The following is a 22,213-nucleotide window of genomic DNA, read 5'->3' on the forward strand; positions in this document are numbered from 1 at the left end:
ACTATAAATTTTTTGATCTATGAATCTTCTTCAGTGATCTCCTCAAACACAAGTGGATCCAAATCTGGGTCATCTAATGTTATGGAGACTGTTTGCACAAATAGGTGCATCCACCTGTAACTCATCTCCAAGTGCATCTTAATATCTTGAAGGCCCACTTTTTACTCTTCTTCTTTTCTTGAAAATTGGTAAGGTTAAAGTGCACACAAACCAAACCCTGAAATCTTGTTGCAAAAGGAAGTGGAGTACCAACGTGGAGTTAATATTAGAAAAAGTACTCAACTTCCTTTTGCAGCAAGACAATAAGCAAGGTTGAGCGAGAAGTCGAAATGCTAGTGCTTGCAGCCTAGGGGTACTAGTACCTTGTTTTTTGCCACCATGCCATTGCGTCTTCAGTGTAATGGTGTGCCAGAACCTCCCATTTCCCGAAATCACCGAATCCAGCTGTGAATCTAAGAAGAATCTGTACAAATACACATGTCCATACATCTCCAACATTGGTATGGGACGCTTGTTGAAGAATCCATATAACATAGATCCTCACATTCTTGAAAACTCAATTTGTACTAAAGTTAACTAAGGTCCTTTGTATATCCTACTCTATTTGGACTCCTTAATTGCTGTATCTATGTGCATGCTTACCTGTATTGTAACCCCCATATCTGCATGTATATATAGAGGGCACATTGCCCCATGATGTAAACAATGAGATATACATCCATGTTTTTTCCAAATCATTATGTTTGAATGTTCTTTTTTCTCGTCTTCCTCAAACTTAAACACTGAATAAAGGAAAAAATGGGAGGAATTCATTGGCAACCTGCCTTTTGGGGTTTGTCTTAGATATCGATGCCAGAGAACCGACTTCTTTAGAAGCAGTATCCTCTATGAATTTACCCGCATTTTGTTGGATCTATGGCAAGACAATGATAGATTTCAAAATGAATACATTCGAGGTAACTTAGGGGCAGCTCCAATGGGAGATAACATGAGGACAAGTAGACTTAGGTGATCTGGTCATGTGCAGAGTCGACATAGAACAACACTGGTTAGGAGGGATAATTTGATTCAAGTGGAAAGCTCTAAAAGGGAAAGGGGAAGCTCCCAAAGATATAGGTGGAAGTAATGAGAAAAGATACGATGACTTATAGTCTAACTGCAGATATGGCCCTTGATAGAGTAAAATGGCAAAGCATAATTCGTGTAGCCGATCCCAAATAGTTGGGATAAGGGTCGGTTGATGACGATGTCGGATATTGTCTGTTGGTGTCTCCTTGTAGAAAATCCCTTCTCCTTGTAGAAAATCCCTTTAACACTTATTGGCACTAGTGATACCAGTCCTTGTTCTATTGAACTGTACTGGGTACTTTCGCTCTCGGAGATTAGTTTGCATGCATTCATTGGTTGCCTTGTGGCTTGTCTTTTTATGCTGCAATGGTCAGCCTATTTCTATTTATCATCATGAAATAATTGTATATTTTCTATGGAACACATCGAACACGTGTTCTTTTGCAGTTTTTTTCTTTGGTTCACAAGCTCAATAGATGTTACATTTACGCATCATTATGCTATTTGGGATGCAGGTTTTTGAAGGTGCAGATACAGATGTGGACTCCCCTAAAGAGGTTCTCATGTCTGCTTCAAATCAGAAGCCATTGTTGGAGTCACTGAACCGGCATGGTGTAGCTAAGCAAAGCAATGGCAATGCACAGTTTGACAAATATGCCTCTACAGCTTTATCTGTTTGTGACTCTGATGAGTCCACTGGTGATACTCTGGCTACAGTGAATTCAAGACTTGGTGACCTTGGGTCTGAATTATGTGCAGAAAAGAATGTCAGCAAAGTAAATGGATCCACACCAAATACCAAGCGCCCCTTTTGGGGTCGCAGTGGCGTGAGTAGTTTGATCTTTCTCTGTTACTATTGGTTATATGACCTCCTTGGAAAAGTTCTAGAGGTTTTTAATATCTCAGGGCAAGTGATACTACTATGATTACAATAGATAATATTATGGGGTTCCCTATTGGTCCCCCCCCCCCCCCCCCCTTCTCTTTCATTGCTTTGCGTGTCGTTGATCAACTCAAATGTAGTAATTGTAACATGCTAGATTTTACTGTTCCTGTAGATTTATTTATGCATTTAGTTTTTGCCAATTTGGCTCAGTGTTTTAAAATGCGGGATGCGGCCCTGATGCGGTGGGGGGCCGATGCGGCTGGATGCGGGTGCATCGCGATGATGAGGTCAATAAATGTAAAAAAATTCTAAAAAATTTTAAAAAATAAGTTAATGCATAGAAAAAAATATGAAGGTGATATATGTGATAGTAGGTATTTTAGTTTAACGATGAACTTCAACAGTATTAGTTGTCAGAGATTTTGTATCTAGTTATCCACCCATAAAGTATTTCCACAGAGCAAACACATCACACAATTTCTATCTTTGGGATTTTTTAGTTTAGCATATTTTCAAGCCGGATCCTTATTACAAGAAGATTGGGAAGAAGACGTTGTCCCAAAAATATGTATAATGGTAATATTATACAAGAAGGAAAAAAAATTTAACGACTCTGTGAAGTATTGCTCAATTTCTTTACGACGTCTGAAACCCCCAATTGTTTGTCACAAATTCACCCTAACATCTTCAAATGAACAATCAAAGGCATCCAATGAACATCCAAGTATCAAACAACCGCCAAATTGAAGATTTCGATGAAAAAAAAAATTCTGCCGAAATTTTTTTTTCCTCGATTTGATGCAAAAAAAGCCACAAAAGTGGCTGAAAATCTTCATTTAGGGCCCCTAATAACCCCTCCCCAAACAGTTTCTCTAATATTTGGATGGTCAAAAAGACCATTTTGCCCCTCCCAGAGGGGCAAAACAGAAAAAAATTTGGTGGACACTGTAGCATTGAGATGCGGTGCGATGCAGCCTATGCGGGATGCAGCTACGATGCGGCCTGATGCGGCGCATATGTGGCCGCATCTGTCAAAAACGCATATGCACCTATTTTTGATGCGGATGCGAGTGCATCCCGCATATGCGGCGATGCGGCTGCATTTTAAAACACTGATTTGGCTGGTTCACATTGATGGACAATATGCATATTTATGGGCTCAAATTTATTATTATTTATTAGTAGTTATTATTGTTTTTGCAGGCCAGGAAGAATCTATCCATAGAATCAGTAGATTCTTCTGGGGAAGAGGAGTAAGTTCTCCCTCTATTTCAGGCACAAACATCATCAATTCATCATCTTGGGCTTCACCCTATTTCGGCATCTTTTCCCTTTATGCTTTATTATATCATTTGTATAAATTGTGTAAACTTCACTATGGCTTGTGGTGTCTTGGGAAGACTTCACCTGGAATTTGACTCTTTTCTATTTGGTTGGAGAGAGGCCTTTGGAGCCCATAGCCTGTGGTTAAGAATAGTTCCATACTGCTGGGCTAGGGATAGAACCCACTTATAGTTCTGACACTTGATTTATGCACTGAAGGAATTTAATAGATGATTCTTTACTTGTTGGCTAAGCTCTTGATTAGATGTTATCTGTAGACTGACTTTATTACTGGCCATTATAGGCTTCTAATCCAGAGGCTTGAAATCACTAAAAATGAATTGCGTAACAGAATCGCAAAGGAGGTAAGATTCAATATCATAATCAAGCTCTTTGCATTTACATAGAAAAGATTCATATTTCTGTGTAATGTTACCTTTCAAAATTTTTATCGTCAATTAATTTGTTGATTACTGTGTAATGTCTTTTTGCAGGCTAAGGGAAATGCTATTTTGCAAGCAAGTTTAGAGAGACGAAAGCAAGCTTTGCATGAACGACGCTTGGCACTTGAACAAGATGTAAGAATACTTCCATCCTCTCATGAATTGTTTTTTGTAATGATTTTATTGTTAATCAGTAAGATTTGACATATGAAGACTAGTTGGAAGCTCTTATAAAGAAATCGGGGATTGTTTCAAAACAATTATGGCTAGTTGAAGGAATTAATCTTTTTCTTTAATGCTGGTTGAACTTTTTTCCCTTTTTTTTATTTTTTTTGGTGGAAGGGAAATCATTCTTCTGCTGGCTTAATGTTCATACTTAGAAAATGTTATTTAGCACATACTTTTGGAAACGTCAAATTCCAGTCACTTTTTTTTAATCTGAGTTTGTACTGCTTCTGAAATCTGTTGTTTGTTCCAGGTTTCGAGACTCCAAGAGCAATTGCAAGCTGAAAGAGATCTTCGTGCTGCACTGGAGGTTGGATTGAGCATGTCTTCAGGGCAGTTTTGTGGCTCCCGTAGTATGGATTCCAAGGTTTGATGCTCGGTTTTAGAGATATTCTTGGTATTTTCCAGAGGTGTTCTAGATTTGTCTTGTTCAAAACATGCTGTTTCCAACAATTTCCACTTCTTTTACCTATTAAGACTAGGGCAGAGCTTGAGGAAATTGCTCTGGCGGAAGCAGATGTTGCACGGTTGAAGCAAAAAGTTGCTGAGCTCCATTCACAACTCAATAGACAGCGTCAACACCACTTGGGGTCATTGTCTGATGCGTGCGATCGTTATCAGCGTGGTCACAATCTTCAACCAGAACAGTATGATCTTAGTTGCTATCGAACTTTCCTGTTATTGGAATTGATAGTTTCTCCTAGTCAATTCATGTGCATGTGCATGCCCATGTTAATCAATTCATGTGCATGTGCATGTGCATGCGCGTGCCCATGCCTCCATGATTGCATGTGTCAAAGAGCAAGCACATGCTTACAAATATGCATGACGGATTTTTCCTGAACCTGGCTTTGTGAATACTTAATTTGTAGCAGTACCAGCATTTTTTTTCATTGAGTCATTTTTGGTTGATTAAGCAGAGGTTTAACTCTGATCAATTAATTATCAAAAAATGAAACACATTAGTAGTTGAGATTTTGTATTAGTTGAATATTTTATTTATTGGTTTGTGTTTCATTTATTTTATTGTTGTCTATGCCATTGATTTACCAAAAAAATGAAACACATTAGTAATTGAGATTTTCTATTAGTTGAATATTTTATTTACTGGTTTGTGCTCCATTTTTTTTTTTATTGTCTATACCATTGATTTTTTACTTTCAACTGCATAACTAATTTTAATATACAGTTTTCTGAGTCGAACTCATTCTCTCAATAACATTTCATCTATTCATTGATTGTTGATGGCATTCTACCAGTTTAAGCCTTCTTTGTCAATTGAGAAAACATTGTGAAACTAAAATATTTCAAGCCTTCTTATATCTACTATTGCTGATTCTTGTCTTGATTTGTTGCATTTCCTTATTATGCTCATCTTTTGTAATAAGTATTGTTTGATCCCTTATGTCAAATTTATTGTTGTAGGAGGGTTCTACATCGAGATTTTGACTCCACACTTGCTTTTTGTAATAATGAACGAAATCTTCGAAATGAGGTAATACTCTTTCCACGACCTAGTTGTGTTTTGACTGCTTCTATGGCAAGCAAATATGAAATTCTGCAATTTCGGCATCAATACCAAGCTTCTTGTGACACAAAAGGTCAATATCTTTTCACCATGCATTACTGAGGATGCGGTCGCTCTTGTCAAGTGTTCACTGATGTATGAGGAGCATCCATTATAGAGAACTCTTCATTGTACTGGGTTCGAAACTTTTCATTGATTGGATGAAATGTGTATTAAGTTGCACAAGCCCCACCAGCCAGTGTTGAATGGGATTTTATGCTCTTTAACAGCAGAGGGGTATCTATGCTTGTTATACCTTGGAGAGAGAGAGAGAGAGAGAGAGAGAGACGCAGGGAGGGAGAAAGGGAGGAAAGGGAAAGGTTTTTCTGGTCTTTTTTTTTTTGGGGGGGCGGGGGGGAGGGGGTTCGCATTAAGTCTACAAAGAATATCATGAACATCTTCCTCTATTATTGACCTATTGATTTGAGGGCCTGTTGGCATTTGATAAAGCTCTCTCTCTCTCTCTGAGTGTGTGTGAGCATGCATACCAATGCTGAAATGGTTTGTTATTGGAATACAGGAGAACTCGTTGGGAAGTGATTGGCGAAATGTAAAGCCACAAGTGTCATCTGTTCGTAGTAGCAGACAGCTGTCATGGAAACCACACCCTGAGTTGAGCCCAATGGACTCGAAAAGCACTGAGGCGTCTACAAGTGTTTCAGCAGATGACCTCTGTGCTGTTGATTCCACCATGCAAAGCACCTCTAGAGAGATGGAAGCAGTAAGTCTTTCTCTCTCTTCCACCCCATGGGTACATTAGCTGGGTTTGAATCATCAACCTATAGGCTGCAAATTGAACTCCCTCAAGAAATGAACTATGGGCTTGAAACTTTAAGGTTGAGGATTGAACTGCCTCAACAAATGAACTATGGGCTTGATACTATTCTCTCTCTCTCTCTCTCTCTCTCTCGCACCCACACACAAATTGAAGTGATTCTCACAATGTGAAAATTGTTGATTCAAAATAGGATACTGGGTTTCATCGGCAGCCAATGGCATCATCTGCCTTGGTGGAATTGACATCAAGGCTTGATTTCTTCAAAGAAAGGCGTACACAGCTCATGGAACAGCTTCACAATCTTGACCTTGGCTATGGGCCATCTTCGCAAGGCTTTGAATATAAAAGTTCCCCTCCATGGACAAGCCCCTAGTGAGAGAAATGGAGTCTGTGTACAAAGTGTTCCCTGATTGACTAGCCGCAGTTTGAGAAACTGCAAAAGTTCTTACTGTATATACATGATGTTCCTTTTATAGCTTGTAATTCATTCTCATTTCTTTTGATCATGTGAGTCTGCTTTCATGCAGTCGATGATTACTTCTCCTTTAGTTTGAGATTTTAGTGTAAGAAATGTTGTTTCTTGTAAACGGATGTACCAAATGATTGATTCTCTCTTTGGGCCATACTTGCTGCATTATTGTGTAGCTGTGATTTTGTTAGTGAAGACCATTGTCTGATTTGTTGGATTCTGGTGAAAATTCGGTTATTGTCGACCCATAATTCAGGTTAGGCAGAAAATTGTCTTAGTTTCTTCTTTGGAATGATGGATACTTTATTCCTGTAAAGAAAACACTCGCATTTTCACGATTCCTTTTCCATATTTCGTGAGAAACTCGTTAGTTCCAAACTAATACTGATGAATTAATTTTCCATATTCGCTGAGAAGTTTGTTAGTTCGGGAATAATGTTCATGAATTAATTTCTTACAAAGGAGAGATTAAAAGTAACCGCTCGATATAAAAAGCTTTCACTCGAAATCCAAAATCCAAGCTTTTCAACTTGGTACTTTTTTTAGTTTTGGGATTTAGACAGGTTAGACTTGGGTTTTAGAAAAGAGAAGTTTATATAGAGCTGAGGCTCTAAACAATCAAATTTGAGCCTACCTCAAGAATTTCACTTGAAGAGGTTGTTTTGATGTCAAAATATCTTCAAATCATCTTGACATCAAGATGCATGTATATTAGAAAAAAAGAGATTTCAAGTTTACAAAATAGTGTATTTTGTAGCGTATTTTTGGACCGTCAATTTTCAAAATTTTCAAGTTTTTAGAGATCTATCGATCTAAACTACTTTTGAAGTTTTACACTTTATAAATAAATATAAAAATATATTTTAAAGCTTTCACAAAGATTTTCTGTATTGAAACCACATTTCTCACCCTTCTTAGGTAGACTCTAATTTGATTGTTTAGAGCCCAGGCTTTATACAAACCACACCCTTTAGTTAATATTGGCTTGATTACCTTTTAACATGGATGTATTGAATTACTTTTATAAGCTTGCTCTCTTTAAAGTTTTTTAAATTTAGTAGTTCAGTTGTTTATGGCAACAGCAATGATTTGGCAATCCAAAAATTTGTGTTTTTTTTTATGGGAAACAAACCAAAAATTTAGTATTTGTTAATTTTTTATCTAATAAGGCAGCAAACGGATCTGTCACAGTAAATGAAGCACCTCTTGATCTGCGACCGGTGCATCGAGCTGGCGAACAATTTGAAGACATACAGGGAAGCCTGGATCTTGCCTAAGAGGTCAGGCAAGTCATATATAGATGAGCGTGACGTGGAGTAAGAGGAAATAGGTAAATCTTGGGCAGGTTTAAGTAGCTGAGGGAGGCGCCATTCTTCGGTACTGACCAGTGAATTCTCCTTTCCAGGATATTGCCATGGGCATGTTCAGCTTGAAGATGCAGTCATTTCTTCTAAGCGAGTTAACAGAGTCTTCAAAGATTACAATGGCAAAGTTTTCATATGTGAGATGACTCCTTGAGAAGGACCTGTGCTGAAACCATCTTCCTCTTTCAATATGGAAATTGGAGAGTTGAAATCTTCCTCGGGTTACTTCCAGGCAATTCAGATGATGGCAACTTCAAGCTTGGACTCAGGTTGGAGTTCCTCTTCATCAGTTTATTTTTCCTAGATCTGAGGAATCATATTCCCATATTATGTTATGAATAGACCACACAATTTTGATGAGCTCCTGGACAAAAGGATTCGGAGGTAGGACATCTAGAGAATCAGAGACGATCAGAGAAGAAGGATCTTCTTGTTGTAGGATGGTTCCATCATAGGAATGGTCTTGATGACTTCCGGGGTTATCAAAGATTTGGAATTTCTAACTTAACAATAGCCACCTTTTGCTGAACAGCAGAAGGATTATGCTTCAGTAGGAGATTGTCGAAGATCCAAAACTTGTACTTGGAATTCAGAATAATTTCTTATCATCCATGTCATGGTGGTGGTCCCTTGATAGATGAGAGTTTGGACAACATAGCAAATTCACAATAAATTGTTTGTATCATTGGCACGCTTTGTGATGCCAGTGGCACCACTTGCTCTTATCCTTGACCTCAAAGTTAGGAAAAGGAACTTTATTGCGGAAAGTATCCAACTTCTTGCAGATGAGGAGCTTGTGGACTTGTTCCATCGGCAGCTTGATGGGGGTACACTTCCTAGGGGGGTAAACTTCTATCGGATTTGAGCATTGTCACCCAAATCTGACTGCCAAGATCCAGCATAAGGCATGTGCTGCAAGGCTACCAACTTTATTTGTTGCGATTGTTGTGTAAGAGCTTTGGTAATGTGAGAATGGGTTGGGGTCGTGGTGGTGGCACCATTTGTGCCTCAGCTAATGTCTAGACTTCCAATCTCACCTAACACATTAAAAAACCACTAACGATTTAAAAAACGGATAGGGCCTCATCATCCCCACTAAATTACCCAAAAAAAAAAAAACAACGAGCTTTGGTAATATTAATCCACTACATCAGTAGATGAGGGATTCTTAGGCTTCAATGATGTTTTCACCAGCTTCTTAGTATCCTAAAGCCTCATGATAGCCAATTCTTATAAAGGACCATCTCTCATAGAAGGCCCTCTTCATCAGCAAACTGAGAAAAATAATACCCTAGACTATGACAGTTTTCAAAATGAACCCACCACAGAGTCATACTAGTCTGGCAAGGTCATTCACTTGGACACCTTAGACACAAGTGTAGTGTTTGGTCCACTAGTTGATGTAGGCAACATTGGGCTATCATAATTTGGTTTTATAGTGTAAGCACTGTCATGGTAGCTAGATGGGGTGCATTATTCTAGTAGTATGTGATGAAACATCTCCTGCTAGTAAATGATGATAATTGTTAATGCCTTATAAGTGTCTTTCCATCCAGAATTTAGGCCATAGCAGCATTCATACTATTTGGGCAGTCCTTGAGGGATGGAAAGTCAAATAAGATGAGACCCATGGCCGTTGATTCCTCATCATTAAGAACCTCCTTAATGTAAAGGGCTAGAGGTGGGTCTGTTCTTCTCCTCTAGCGTCGCAAGTTAGGTCAATTATGGTCTCTGTAAAACTGGCAACAAATGGGGCTGTAGTGATAACGGTTGGAGCAAAACCGACTTTGAGATTTGGGTGGTAAGGAAAAGAGGTAGCTAGGCTAAAGTGATTGGTTGTATAGTAGGTTGGAGTACTGCAAAGGAGTTCAAGAACCAATGAGTTCAGTGGTGGAGCTCTGCAAAAGTTGATTGCCTGGTAGGCGCTGGGGCTATTGAATAGGCAGGTATTGTACTTGGTTGATTTGTGAATCCACCAGGGCTTGGAAGATGGTAGAAGGTTGAGAGCTTGCAGGTGGGGGAAGGTTTTGCTAGTAGAGATGATAGATGGGTAAGAAAGGTCGGAGAAAGAGCTGGTTGCATGCCCATGATTTGGGAAATAGTGTTATGGTTAGGAATATTTGAAGACAGGTTGATTTATGATATTGAGTTAACATGGGAGGATTGGATTGCAGATGACACCATTTACTTATTGGATTGACTAAATTAATTGTTTACTTATTGGATTGATTAAATTAATTGTTGCTAGTTTTTGTGTTTGATTGTTAACAGTTAATTACATTTAATTAAAAGGAACCAAGCTCTAAAAGTATAATACAATAAGAGAAATAAGTTGTACTCCCAGAAATGAATTGAACTTCTTCCAGACCTAAAACAAACTTTATCTTCAAAGGATCCAACTCCATTCACTATCTAAGACCTCAAATACTTTCCCATGAAGCACTCTCAAATACATCCATCCCAAGAAAGAAAGGGCAGGGCTCAACCAGCGACAAAAAGTAGGAACAAAAGATCGGTCCAAAGAGAAACATGAGAGAGGGAGAAAGAAAAGGGGGAAAATATAAGTGAAAGGTCAAAATGAAGGAGCAAGGGGCCCTTTTTTTTTCTTTTTTTTTTTTTTTTTTGGGGGTAAGTAAGGAGCAAGGGGCCTAAGAAAAGGAAGTGAAGGATTCCAGCTCAGACAACCCATCAAAGCAAAGCGGGCTCAGATCTGAAACACAAACATGAGTACTGGTGCAAAGCAGGCTTCGATCTTAGATAAAAACGTCAGATCTGAGATGAAAAAAAAGTATATATGTTGAAGAAAGCACAAATCTGAGAGCAAAAGGAGAAGAGACACCAGATAAAGGAAGAGTAAGTATCGAAAAAAAGGGAAGAATCACTAGACCCATTGCAACATTGACTCAATAGCTCAATGGCACAAGTCAGCGACTCAGTATTGGGTACGCCAATCATCGATAAAATGCTGGAGAATCAATGGCGATGAGCCACAGCAACTTTTCAAACTGTTTCTATTAAAATTAGGGAAAAGTTTGTATAGAGCCCAGGCTCTAAACAATCAAATTTGAGCCTACCTCAAAAAGTTCACTGAAAGAGGTTGTTTTGATGCCCACATATCTTCAAATTGATCATCTTGATATCAAGATGCATGGACACGAGAAAAAAATAAATTTCAAGTTTTGAAAATAGTGTATTTTGTAATTCATTTTTAGACTGTTAATTTTTAAGATTTTTATAGATCTGTTGATATATACTATTTTTAAAGCTTTCAACTTTATAAATAAATATGAAAATATATTTTAAAGCTATCACAAAGATTTTCAATAATGAAATCACATTTCTCGATACTATTTGAAGGTAGGCTCTAATTTGATTGCTTAGAGCCTAGGCTCTATACAAACTGCACCCTTAAAATTAATATCCTATTGACATGAGTTCCTTTTGCGCCTTTGCTTCCCCTATTGCATTTAAGTTCTATCCTCCCCCAACCATCCAGTCGTCCAATTTTGATCAAGAGAGTCACTGATCGTTTGATCTTTGATCCGACATCTCTAAGTATTTTATTTTTAGCTTTTTTTTTATACAAATTCTATGAATATGAAATTTGGTACGAGCCATCTTCTCATTGAGGCTCACCTATAAAAAATATTAAAATTAATTTTTCGATAAAATATAATGACCAAAATACCTTTTGAAACTTTTAAAGGTATTTTAATCATTTTATTTTATTGAAAATATATTTTTTTGTATTTTTCGCTAGTGCGAGTTTAATAGAGAAATAGATGTCCAAAATTTGGTGTCAAAATAGTTTATTAAAAAAAATTAAAACAAAATAGTGTAAAGACCTGACATTGTGATCGGGGCAATCTTAGCCTTCCATTCAAAATGGAGGGTTGGATAAGAAGGAGGATAGAACTTCTATGCTGTAGGAGAAGCATAGAAAGCTTGCCCTTGTATTTATATCCTATTGATATAAGTTCAAGGAAAAACAATGGAATATCTTTGAGATCATGAATATGAAAAGAAAGAAAAAATTGAAAACTAGAAATAATAATTATATTTAAAAACATTTGGACCGTTAATTACAATTGTTTTTAGATGGACCACTATTTGCATCCATCTTTAAAATGAATACTTTATACCTCTGGGCTGCATATTGTAGAAATGCGGTCCAGCCTGCATGAAACAATTTCCTTTAATATACCACCTAGGAGTGACCCGAATGCCATGTAAAATCAAAATAGGCTACAAGGTTGAGATCGGTAAGACTGAACCAAAGGTGTTCAGCTTGGGTTTAAATTGATCCTATGCGTCCATGGATGAAGTCTATGACAACTGAGATTTATTGGAAAAAGATATCTAAGAAACTTGGGTTTTGAAGGATAAAGATATTAAATTGGGCACGGTTGTAGCAATTTAGGTCTTGATCTTTTCTACTCAGAGCCAGATCTACACTTGGCCTAGTTCAACTCTGTCGAACCTTGACTCAAACATGAGTACCCATTGACCATTGATGCTCCATTCTCACCAAAGGGTAGAGGACCAAATCCTCACTCACTTACCACTTTTTACTCACCGAAAAAAAGCTATGATGAATTCAAGAAACCCATCTTAACGACCTTGGTTTGATCCAAAATTTTTGTAGGGTTATTGTGAGATGACTGAGGAACTTGCGGTTAGACACTGTCATAAACTTATTCTTCAAGTTTCAGGAGATTTAATGATCATTTGTGCAATTTACAAAGATCGTTTTAGTCACCATTTCGTATTTAGGGTTTGATTGCGGCTATAATTGAAAGTCATCATATATAGCTCCAATTAGGTTGAAACTACTGCTCAACGCCAAAATTCGAGATGGGCAGATGGCGGCGGAAAGAAGTCATCTTTGCCATAGCGTTGTCACAGTGATAGTGCTAGTTGTGTCAACCTCAATTTTAGCACCACTGACATGTCATTGCCCGGCCTAAAATTACGTTAATCATAAAATCAAAGGTCGGCTCAAAATCACGTCAACTGTAAAATCAAAAGTTGTGTATTATTCATCCTTAATCACATCAGGGCAGTGAGACTCTCGTGGCGTTGGAAAGACTAGTGGCATACCATAATCACATTGGGGCAGTGAGACTGTGAGTGGCATTGGAGAGACCAGTGATTAACGGCTGTCAGTGGTGTTGGAGATACCAGTGGCAACAATGGCAATTAACGGCCTACATTTGATCCCCGATTTTGAAGGTGATTAGATGGGACGATTGTCTATAAATCGGGGCTCCCCTACTTTCCAGTGGGGGAATTTTTGAATCTGACGCCCAGACTCTAACCGTCCAAACTTGAACCCTGTCGAATCCGCACCAACTGTAGATTCTTAGGATAGGACTCATGACTAAATATCTGGCACTCACACATCCAGACCCTTAAACCCTCATGCATTTGCCACGTCTGACGGACTCCGAAGGACTCAGTAAAAGTCGTGCATCTAGACTCATCCTGAACCGACATCGACTTTGTGTGCCGGGCCTGGGGGCCCAGCTTTAAGTACGCCTCGCTCCTTTTCCTTTTTGTGCATTTCATTTTTTCTATTTTAATCTATTTCTAAAATCGTTTTCCAAAAATCTTCCTCTCTTTCGACTCTGGTTTCAAAACCTTCTTCTGGACCCTCAATTCAATCATGTCAGGAGTTGGCTCTGTCGACAGTTCGCGCAAGAGAGTGTCTTGTGGCCTATCTCTCTCCCAGATTCCAATTTGATGGGACCCATCCTCCCTACTGATTCCATCTCTGTCGTGTTTGCACCCAAAAATCAGGCACGGACGTGTTCCCTACATAACGTTTTGAGCATAAACAATATCCTATTGATTTTATATTGAGCTGAAATTGGAAGATTGATTTTAGAAGGCCTTATAAACCTAGTGGCCGAAGTTTTATGAAATTTGGAAGTTGTTTAGTATTTAGTGCATGTACCGCCCATTCATTGAGCCAAATGCTGCGAGGAGTTGTGTTTTATTTTTGGAAAAAAATTATATAAGGATGCAACCTTATAATGTAGAACTACGGATGCACCTAAAAAATCCATCAAAAAAGGTAGTTTTAATATTGAAAAACCCTTTGATTGATTATCTCGACATCGAGATGTATGACCATGAAAAATAAAAAGATTTTAAACCTCAGAAATAATGCATTTTACAACATATTATCTACACCGTCCATTTTCAAGATTTTCATATGTTTATAGATTTACTTGATTTTAACCATTTTTGAAATTTAAAAGTTTATAATTAGATATAAAAATAGATTTTGAGATAATCTTTAGAACATTTTACATCAAAATTATATACCATGATAAAATTTGAAGGTGCACCTTACCTCTACAGTTACGTATGCATCCGTATGCCAACAGTACCCTTTATTTTTTGAGGACCGACTCCAATTTTCTAAGGAGTCCTTTTTGAATAAGGATAGAAATATTTTAAAAGCGTTTAAAATTGATTGGAGTCCTAAAGTGATGACAATTAGGATAAAATAAAGAAAGTTTGTACTTTTATCCTTTTGGAATGCAAAAATCTTGGGATAAATATAAGAACTACGTATTTTGTGATATCGATATCAATCAATTAAGGGATAGTATACAATGAGACTACTCAACTTTGGTACAGGAGATGACAACTACTTATAATCATCCGGTGTGAAATCTGATAGCTTGGGTGTGTCACAAAGTTCGAAAAGTGAAATTTGAACTTTAAGCTTGGCCAATGAAACAAATGCAGCCACCCAATTTCACATCCACTAGTCAAGATTATTTGTGACCTTTGTACCAAAAGTAAATGGTCTCATTATATATTTTCTCATTAACTAAATGCAAAGGAATCTGATGACATGAGTTCTTGGAGGTTTGAAGTAATAAAAATGAAGATCAATTACAAAAATATTCAATTATCTATTACACACTTCAATGACCACGACGACGATTTGAACTTCATAAATCTTATGATTAATATCATGCTCTTCCATGGAAATTTTGTGATTGTGTCCCTCTTCAAATGTCCACTTAAGGATAAATAAAAACTTTTAGACTTCTAATCTTTGAGTAATTTAAGGTTGAAACTGGCTCATTTTCAAGCTCTACCGCCTAATGCAACGGGTATGATAGATGGGTTTCTCAAAATTGTTTCTTTCCAAATCGTTGGGGCTCTGAGTTAGGTAGTAAACCTAGATTATATTCATATACATCTTATCATCTCTGTGACAGAGATAAAATACTATGAAACGCAGATTTGGAAGAAGATAAACTTTCAAATTTTATTAGGGGTCAATCTGTTCCCAATACCTTTGGCCCTCCATATGAAAGGGTCAAAACTATTGATTTTCTAACCCTTAAGCTTTGATTTTGAGTCCTCCTTGCAGCAGGTCTGAAAGAACCAATTGAAGTGGAAAAATAATAGAACCACATGATTGAAAATGCTCAAATCCCCATGTTTTCTGAAACAGCTAAACCAGTAGGGTAGGATGGCTTGCCACAATCTTTCTGCTCCTATGATTTTTTTTATGTAAAAATGCGTCATAGACCAATAAAAACCTCTAGCAAACTATTTATTTAAAGAGATTTTGAATAGAAAAAGCAAAAAATATCAAACATAAAAAAATTAAAATGTGTTTCTTATTGTAAAAGAAAATATCTTTGAAAAGTGGAAGTGTAGAAACCAAATAAACCTTGTTAATTGCATAAAATAAAGCCAAAGAACTTAAATAGGGAAAAACGATTTGATGCGTTTAGGGGAATAACCAACATAATATATGTCATCAGAGGAATTCTCATACACCTTCATCAAAGGTTGATGTTTCTTCAAGCAAGTAATCTCAACTACTTCATTAAAAATATTTAGTACATTATGATCAAGTGGTCTCGAAGGTGATTAGGATGTTAGCTACTTGGAAAAGTTGTTTCTATTGATCTGGAGGATTATATCATCATTAAATCTAAATTGGCTAGAATCCCTATTTCTTTCATGTCCCTCCATAGGATTGCAAAAGCTGTCGATAAATTAAATAGGAGTAATCTGATATGTTTATTACATATATATCATTTTGGGTACCATAAGCTGTCGATAAATTAAATATAAGTAATTTGATCTGCTTATTACATATATATAATTTTGGGTACCATATTCACTTCTTTGTGTAGGTTTCTAATGAATCTAGAAAAATGCAGTACATAATTTATAAGACATTCTCTGGATAATTGAAATACAAGTAATTTGATGTGGGATTAGGCCTATCCGTTATCGAGCTAAAAGCTATATTTGGACTAATGAAAATCTAACTATAGTTTCCACAATCACCAATAACCAGTGTTTCAAAAAATGTCAGGTGGAGCCTAGGTGGCCGGGGTCCAGGTTTCCCAGAACCTGGGAGATCCAATAAAATAAAGAGTTGTTTTAAGGTCATATTTTGTGTACAAAAATATAAAATACATATTGATGCATATTTTAGTTTATAATTCCATGCATTTAGAATTCAAAAATCCAACTTTTTAAGTTTAAACTTCAAATCATTACGTATTAGCGTATTAGACCATATACATAGCCCATACCATAATCCAAACTCCATGCACTCCATAACCCATCCAAGAAAATCCCTTTAATAGACTTATAAAATCTCCAAAATTAAATCTAATCTCAATGTGTGATGTTTAGATTGATTTCTCGTAACTTTGAGAAACCCTCCAATCCTATAGAAATCACAAAAAACTAGTTCTTTGAAGTTTTTATCTCTCTAAAATGGGCTTTACTGAGTTTAGCTTTGAAATGAACCTAAACCCCACTTTTTATAATCTTATTTGGGTACAGGCCCTAAGCAGCTGCCCAAGGCTGGGCGCTTGCCTATGTAGGTGCCCAGACGCATGCCTAAGGGTAGGCCGCCTATTTTTACTGCCTAGGCACTAAGTAGTCTGCCTTTTGGAGCAAAGGCAATAGCATGTGGCTCGTAAGCCCAAGGACCAAGCAAGTCTTGGTATTCAAGACATCAAATCATCAAGTTTATAAATACAAGTCCAAATGTAAACTGAATTAGAAAAATAGCATAAGAAACATATGACCCACATATGGTAAACATGGGTGATAAATATAGGGTCGCAAGTGGAAAGATATCATTTACTATGCTTGAGGTCTAATAGGCCATTAGAATTGAGGAGGATGTGCTAATACGACATCACTTTAGATTGATAGATATTATAGAGAGCCTAAATCCACAACTTAACAAATTAGGCTCTTGTTCAGAATCCAAAACGTTCAGTAGAGGATTGTATATAAAACAAATTTCGATAGGATAACTTGGAGATTGGACCGTAGAAAAAAACTTCAAGATAACAAGTTTTCAACATGCAAATCTGACTACGCTTTAGCACAAAATGCACATGTGAATATGGTTGCTAGACGTGGATTAAATATCCCAGTATATGGCAGCATTTATGGCTTTCATAGTTATACATAATCATATGTGCCCATAAACTCAAAAGGGAAATAAGCACACTATCCTATTAGTTAGATGACCCAAAGAGGATAACTTTCATTTTCCTACTTTTCTTCAGCTTGCAATTAAGTATGAAATCCATACAGACGATCATCTCATGCACTAAGACATGAATTCACCCAATATGTGTATTACAAAGGGAAACATAGGGAATACATGGACTACATGATCATCTGAAGCAATTTTAGTTGCTTGAAGTATTCTATCAATTTCTTTGGATTATGCCCATAGTTATTGGTCCCAACCTAGGTGGCGATCCCACTTTGGAAGGCACTGCGGGAAAGGGATGTTCAATGCATCTTGATTTTAAAATTTTGGGGATCTCAATCCCCATCTTAAACCAAGAAAATGATTAAATTGATTTTTTTCTTTATTTAAAGGCAACAAATAATGCAATTATAGTTTTAATATAGTTGCATTGCTTGCTAGCTTTAAATAAAGAGGCCCCTACTTTAAAGAGCATATATATTTCTACACTATAGATACTTAAGGTTAGGAGCAAGATGCTCATGTTTTCATAATCGAGATCCCAAAAGGTCAGGATCCAGATCCCCAAAATATTGGGATCTAGATCCCTCGCATATGCAATTTATGGATGGCACTCCCAACCATAGAGTTCTTCTATCATTTCACCATTCCCTGCTCCCAATCTAAATCCCTCTTCCAATCCCATCAATTATGATTATGCCAAATTCATTCCTTCGTTTCTAGCAGGTTTCAACTGGCATGAGTTAGATCGAAAACTTTTCAATCATATGATTCCCTTTCTCGCTATTACTTGGACTTGGAAGAAGTGGGACCACAAAAATGTGGATAGACAATAGTTGGGATCACCAAGTTCCAGTTACAATCATTTTCTTGTGAGGTAATCAATACAACAGTTAGGGCTGACAATGATGGCCAGGTAACACGGTCTGTCCTTGAAAACGTAGGGTGTGAGCTATAAAATGTGGCATGAGCGTCAGACTTAAGCCTATGTCGGGATTAGGTTGGCTTGGTCCCTCCCAACCTTTTTAACTTTTTATTTTCTCTCGATTTATTAGGTCTGGCTAGCACCACCTGACTTAGCCGGACCCAGGTTCGAGCCCGGCCTAGGACCAGAGCTAACCCAGTCTATTGTCAACCCTAAATAGGCTAAAGGAGTCAATATTCTAGGGTTAGTGAATCACATATCATGTCACAAGCACTAAAAGTCTTGAGTTTCAAACAACAAGACTTTTAGTGCTTAAAGATTATGCAGGAAAATTGGGATCCTATGCTTCAAGAATGTTGACCTGGATAGCAAATGTTTTTGAATTCTTTAAGTCGTACTATCTCATTTCAATAATATTCTCCATCTCTGCATAGCTACAACGAACTTTTTCCTGCATCTTTTCAATTTCTTTTTGTTTTTCCTTCAGTAACTCCTCCTTTTCAGCTATTAGTTTTAACCATATCATCAACATATAATTCGCCCTCAGCATATAAATGATAACATGCATTTCTTTTAGTACTTTACTCGTCTTTTTATTAGAATTGAACTTTGAAAAGCCAGTTTCAACATGAGAACCTGACTCTTCAACACGTGCTGCAGCATCACCATTGCTTCTTTCTTCCCTTGCTTACCAGCTTAGTTCTTACTCAAAGGTCTTATCATGGTGTTTAGAAGCTTCTTTTTCATCTGCAACCTAGTAGGTCTCCTTCTGACTTGTTTGAGGTGATATATATAACAAAAACCAAGACTGATGTGTAGTAGAAGTCCTAATGTGGGAGTGGCACAAAACTCACGATGATAAACAAGAAACCTGATCCCATGAATGCACACCAAGAAAACAGAAATGCGCTCATAGCAATTTTATTGTTATGAGATCGAAGTTCAAAAAAATAATAACAGGCAAGACAAACACTTTGACTAACAAGCAAGACTAACACTTCAACCAATTGAGGATCAATCGAGTACACAAAATACAATCAAACAAACATGAAACAATAGCAATGGCATTAACTATATCACATATCCAGTCAATCCCTAATCAATTTCATATTTAAGACAAATAGAAGAGGGCTCAAACATGCTTGCATCTTATGTTCCTTTCCGTGGGGGACAACCATACCGTGGTCCAAATTATCAATAGTACAACTTACAAACTCTAAGACAATAACTTTGACTGGTGCATCTCAAGATGCAATTCTCCTTTTCCCTTATGGTATAATGGAATATGAGTACATGAATAGAGTAAGCAACAATTTGTATTTTAGGATGGTCTGCTACACCGTCGTCTTTTACATCTACCAACTGATAATATAAAACAATTTATGGGTACTCTTAAGGATGAATAAGGTATCCAATTTGATTTCTATTTAGGTGACCGTTATGCCACATCAAATACAAACGTTCCAACACTTAAATAAACATATATCCTGCACAGTTCCTGCCTATTGTTCCTAGGAGCTCAAGCACCTCAACCGATGCTTTAATAAATGTTGTCACTTTCCATTCAATGAATTTTCACTTTGATCAATATACCTCATTGCTCTCTTCACATATTGTTCTGTCTTAAGAATTTTCTCCATTGGATCTCTTATTTTAGTTAAACATCATGTTAAAACTTCCATTATTATCATCTTTTTCATCTACAGGACAACAACTTAATTGAATTCTACATCACCTTCCTTGACTGAATGCTTCTATATTCATTCATTCTTCTATAGTTCTGCTTTTCCAATTTTGGTTCTCACTTATCCGCAATCTAGCATTAGAGTATTTAATCCGCACTATTTTTTTGTGCATATGTTCTTAAGCTCCCTGCCTTTTGTCCCCGTGTTTGGTAATAATATTTCCAAATTCTGAAATGAATTTACCCATTTTATTGAAAAGCCAATTTTCAAGAAGCACATAAAAAGTTTGCTCAATTTATTAGAAAAACCAGATTGAGCAGCACATAAAAAACCTGATTGAGCAGCACATAAACAAATTCACACATGATGTGCGAAAAAAAAAGAAGCAGTGAATAAAAAATATCAAAGATCCTATGAAACACCAATCACGAGTTATGATAACATGCCGAAATATTATTTTTAGACAAATGAAAGATAAGTCATCATCTACGTCACATAAGAATGTCTATTATTTGATTATACAGTTCACCGGTGAACTATATAATGAAATAATGGACATTCATATATGATAGACATGAGTGATCTGTGTAATGAAATAATGGACATTAGTATTAGACAAAAATGATGATTTATCTTTCATTTGTATGAGAATAATAGTTCGCCATATCATTATAAATAGTGATTAGCAATTGGTTAGATCTTTGGTATTTTTTCTAGTCGCTACTTTTTTTTAGCGTATAATACGTAAATTTGTTTATGTGCTGCTCGATGTTCCAATAAATTGGGTAAATTTTTATTGTGCTGCTTGAACGTTGGCTTTTCAATAAAATGGGTAAATTCATTTCAAAATTTGGAAATGTTATTACCAGACACAAGGACAAAAGGCAGGGAGCATAAGAACAGATGCATAAGAAAATGGTGATGTTGAAATACTCTAGTGCTAGCTTGTAGACAAGTGAGAATCAAAAGTGGAAGAGTGGAACTATAGAAGAATGAAGGAATATAGAAGCATTCGATCAAGGAAGGTAATGCAGAACTCAGTTAAAGAAGGTGTTATGTTATACATGAAAAAGAAGATGATGATGGAAGTTTTAACATGATGTTTAGCTAAAATTAGAGATCTAAGGAAGAAATTCTTAAAGACAGAACAATATGTTAAGAGATCAATGAGGTATATTGATCGAAGTGAAAATTCATTAAATGGAAAGTGACAATATTTATTAAAGCATCTGTTGAGGTGCTCGGAGCTCCTATGAACAATAGGGCAGACACTATGCATGATAGATGTTTATTTAAGTGTCACAAAAGTCTACATTTGATGTGGCTTAACGACCACCTAAATAGAAATCAAATTGGATGCCTTATTCATCTTTAGAGTACCCATAAATTCTTTTATATTATCAGTTAGAAGATGTAAATGATGATGGTGTAGCAGACCATACTAAAGTACAGATTGTTGGCTACTCTATCCACTTACTCATATTCCATAACAACATGGGAAAAAGAGAATTGCATATCAATATACACTAGTCAAAGTTATTGTGTTGGAGTTTGCAAGCTGTACTATCGATATTTCTGACAGTAGTATGGTTATCCTCATGGAAAGGAACATAAAATGCAAGCATGTTTGAACCCTCTTCTATGTACATTAATTATGAAATTGATTAAGGATTGACTGGATATGTAATATAGTTAATGCCATTCCTAGTGTTTCATGTTTGTTTGATTATATTCTTGTGTAATTGATTAATCCTCATTTGGTTAAAGTATTAGTCTTGCCTATTAGTCAGAGTGCTTGTCTTGCCTGTTATTAATTTGTTTGCACTTTGATCTCATGATAATAAAATTAGTATAAACTCATTTTTGTCTTATTGGTGTGCATCCATGGGATCTGGTTTCATGTTTATCATCGCAAGTTTTCCAACATTAGACTTTTGCTCCACATCCCTCCTAATTTTCGTCATCTGGATCA

General features: G+C 36.7%; 1 protein-coding gene across 4 annotated transcripts in view; it reads left to right on the plus strand.

The window, feature by feature from the left end:
* The window catches only part of LOC18444601 (rho GTPase-activating protein 7), a 32,510-nt gene extending 25,597 nt beyond the window's left edge, over window positions 1-6,913 (plus strand). For 2 of the 4 annotated variants that reach the window (XM_088861157.1, XM_088861161.1), the window contains exons 14-22: window positions 1,584-1,895; window positions 3,140-3,207; window positions 3,582-3,642; window positions 3,772-3,855; window positions 4,199-4,312; window positions 4,423-4,592; window positions 5,371-5,440; window positions 6,033-6,233; window positions 6,481-6,913. In XM_088861157.1, coding sequence (XP_088717283.1) covers window positions 1,584-1,895; window positions 3,140-3,207; window positions 3,582-3,642; window positions 3,772-3,855; window positions 4,199-4,312; window positions 4,423-4,592; window positions 5,371-5,440; window positions 6,033-6,233; window positions 6,481-6,663 — 1,263 coding nt within the window. In that variant the 3' untranslated portion in view covers window positions 6,664-6,913. The remainder of the gene's footprint in view (window positions 1-1,583; window positions 1,896-3,139; window positions 3,208-3,581; window positions 3,643-3,771; window positions 3,856-4,198; window positions 4,313-4,422; window positions 4,593-5,370; window positions 5,441-6,032; window positions 6,234-6,480) is intronic. The other 2 variants (XM_020673779.2, XM_006854767.4) reach the window with 1 other exon arrangement.
* The last annotated feature ends 15,300 nt before the right edge of the window (window positions 6,914-22,213 follow it).

The sequence above is a fragment of the Amborella trichopoda genome, chromosome 1 (genome assembly GCF_054954075.1).
Source record: "Amborella trichopoda isolate Santa Cruz 75 chromosome 1, AtrichopodaSantaCruz75HAP2 v2.0, whole genome shotgun sequence".
Classification (NCBI taxonomy): Eukaryota; Viridiplantae; Streptophyta; class Magnoliopsida; order Amborellales; family Amborellaceae; genus Amborella; species Amborella trichopoda.